The 2,591-nt window shown below is 39.5% G+C and overlaps 1 protein-coding gene across 1 annotated transcript in view; it reads left to right on the top strand.

The window, feature by feature from the left end:
• The window catches only part of LOC103363420 (isocitrate dehydrogenase [NAD] subunit gamma, mitochondrial-like), a 13,981-nt gene that overhangs the window by 3,196 nt on the left and 8,194 nt on the right, over nt 1-2,591 (top strand). Inside the window, exon 2 of the mRNA XM_008290174.1 lies at nt 120-294. Coding sequence (XP_008288396.1) covers nt 120-294 — 175 coding nt within the window. The remainder of the gene's footprint in view (nt 1-119; nt 295-2,591) is intronic.

Genomic DNA, 2,591 nt, shown 5'->3' with positions numbered 1-2,591 from the left:
GAAAATGACCACAGAGTAATTAAAAACAACCACAAAGTGAAGCAAATGACACCAGTGTGATGGTAACCAACGACAAAAAAATGACTCAGCTCTGTCATACCATCTGTGTTCACATTCAGGTTCTGCTGCGTGCCGGTGGACTTTGAAGTCGTCAATGTGGACTCGACCTCGGCCTCAGAGGACGACATCAATAATGCCATCATGGCCATCAGACGCAATGGAGTCGCACTGAAAGGTAACTGTGAGAAAATCTGTCAGTGGAGATATAACGATGGAAATCAGAACATATCAAAAGTATGAATGCCTATCCTCAGTCAAAGGTTGTTCTTTATTGTTCTATTGTAATGTGGCGCAACAGAACTGACGACTTGTGAGAAAAAAGTATAAACAAAGGAAAACCGTGATTCATATTTTAGATTCATCGTGGTAGCCACTGTTGCACACTGTTGGTAGTATGTTCACCGGCTTCATGAGGCGTTACTGGAATGTTGTTTTGTGTCGAGGTCGTGTTGGTATACAGCAACCAGGAGGTACACAGTAAGTAACAGGAAGGAAAAACTTGAAATCTAGGACCTGGACAAGTTTGTTGTCTGACTTGAACACAGTAGAAAACCCTCGGGGTATTTTGAACAGAAAGAGTCTGACCTTAACAATAAAGTTAGACAAGCAAAGTGTTGAAAAAAATGAAAGATTTGAACGTCAATAATGAAAAGTGACTGACTTTTGATGCGCTGAGCTTCTACTCTGGAGCCTGTACTTGTAATATAGTTTGTTTTTATTTATATCACCTCTTAACTTTTTTTTCTTTCTTAGAACTTTGACCATATTAGCTGCTACAGAGATGATACCAAATGAAAATTTGTTGTTACTTTTGTTGTTTTGTTGTTTGTACAATGACAATAAAACTTCTTCTTCTTTAGTTTTACACAAGAACAAACACTTTATTGTTGAACTTAGACATAATNCCACAAAGTAGCACAAAACAACGACAAACTGACACACAGTGAGAACACAAAGAGAGCCAAAATCATCACAAATTGAATTATGTGCAAGTCATTGAAGTCACTTTGAGAGTTTTCTAAGTGCAACAATTTAATCAGCTCAGAAAAAAAACCACAAACCTCACAGCTGAATGTCAGAATATTGTGCAGACTTATTTCTTGCAGGTTTTATTACTTGGTTTTAATGTTTACTTTATCTGCAGACAATCACTTTTCTCTTTGTACCCTCAGGTTTATGGTGCAGCAACATGCAACCGGAAACACACTTACACTGTAAGTCGTAAACAATAAAAAACAGAAGCTGCGAGTTTACGATCGAGTTTGTTGCTTCCCCACGTTCACCTCCTTCCCAACCTGACGACCCCATAACCACAGAGAAGTGGTTTCACGTTCACAGACGTATCTTTGTTCTGTGTCATGTATGTGTTTGTGATGCACGTTTCACCGTCCTGTCTGTCATATTGACCTCCTGTTTTCTCTCCTCTGGTCTGAACCTCTTCTTCCTCCATCCACCCACACAAGTCCATCGTGAGTACGGCTGCTGACACGTCCTGTATGAGAATTTGTTGGAATAGCGAGTTAGCAGTCTGTCCAGTTGTCTTCTCAGTGGTTTGGTTGCATCCACAGTGTGTGTTTGTGCATTACAGCCTCCACCTGCGCAGTACGGCGGCAGACACACGGTGACTCTGATTCCTGGAGACGGCATCGGACCGGAGCTGGCCAACCACGTCCGGGAACTATTCCGGTGAGAACAGCCGGACGGCAACACGAGGCGTCTACAAAGTGAGACAGAATACCCAGAGTGTGATGTGATTTAAAATAATCACAAAATCAGTAACAAGTGACACCGAACAACTGCAAAGTGATGCAAAACAACCAAATTGACTAAAAATCACTACAAAATGTTCACAAAATGTCTGCAAAGTGTCACATAGGGACACAAAATAACCGAGAAATGACATAACCCACCCAAATAACCACAAAGTGATGCAGGATGACACCAAACTGCAACAGTCTCATGCAAAATGACCCCAGAGTCATTCTAAATGGCTACAAAAAGACAAAGAACAACCACAGATTGACCACAAAATAATCACAAAATCACGCAAAATGACCACAGAGTCATGCTAAATGGCTACAAAAGGACTCAAATTGACACTAAATGATCACAAAATCATGCAAAATGACCACAGAGTGATGCAAAAATAACTACAAATTGACCAAAAAAAAAGATGTAAAACCACATAATGATCATAAAAGCATGCAAAATGACCAGAATCATGCCAAATGGCTACAAAAGATACAGGACAAGCACAAAGTGACACAAATACATGAAAATGACTACAGAGTCATTCTAAATAGCTACAAAAAGACAAAGAACAAGCACAAATCGACCACAAAATAACCACAAAATCGTGCAAAATCACCACATAGTCATGTTAATTGGCTACAAAATGACTCAAATTGACAGTAAATGATCACAAAAATCGTGCAAAATGACCACATAGTCATGTTAATTGGCTACAAAATGACTCAAATTGACAGTAAATGATCACAAAAATCGTGCAAAATGACCACATAGTCATGTTA

Source organism: Stegastes partitus, unplaced genomic scaffold (assembly GCF_000690725.1).
Source record: "Stegastes partitus isolate 25-593 unplaced genomic scaffold, Stegastes_partitus-1.0.2 Scaffold658, whole genome shotgun sequence".
Classification (NCBI taxonomy): Eukaryota; Metazoa; Chordata; class Actinopteri; family Pomacentridae; genus Stegastes; species Stegastes partitus.
The sequence above is the reverse complement of the archived record's forward strand: the minus strand, read 5'-3'. Positions and strand labels throughout refer to the sequence as shown.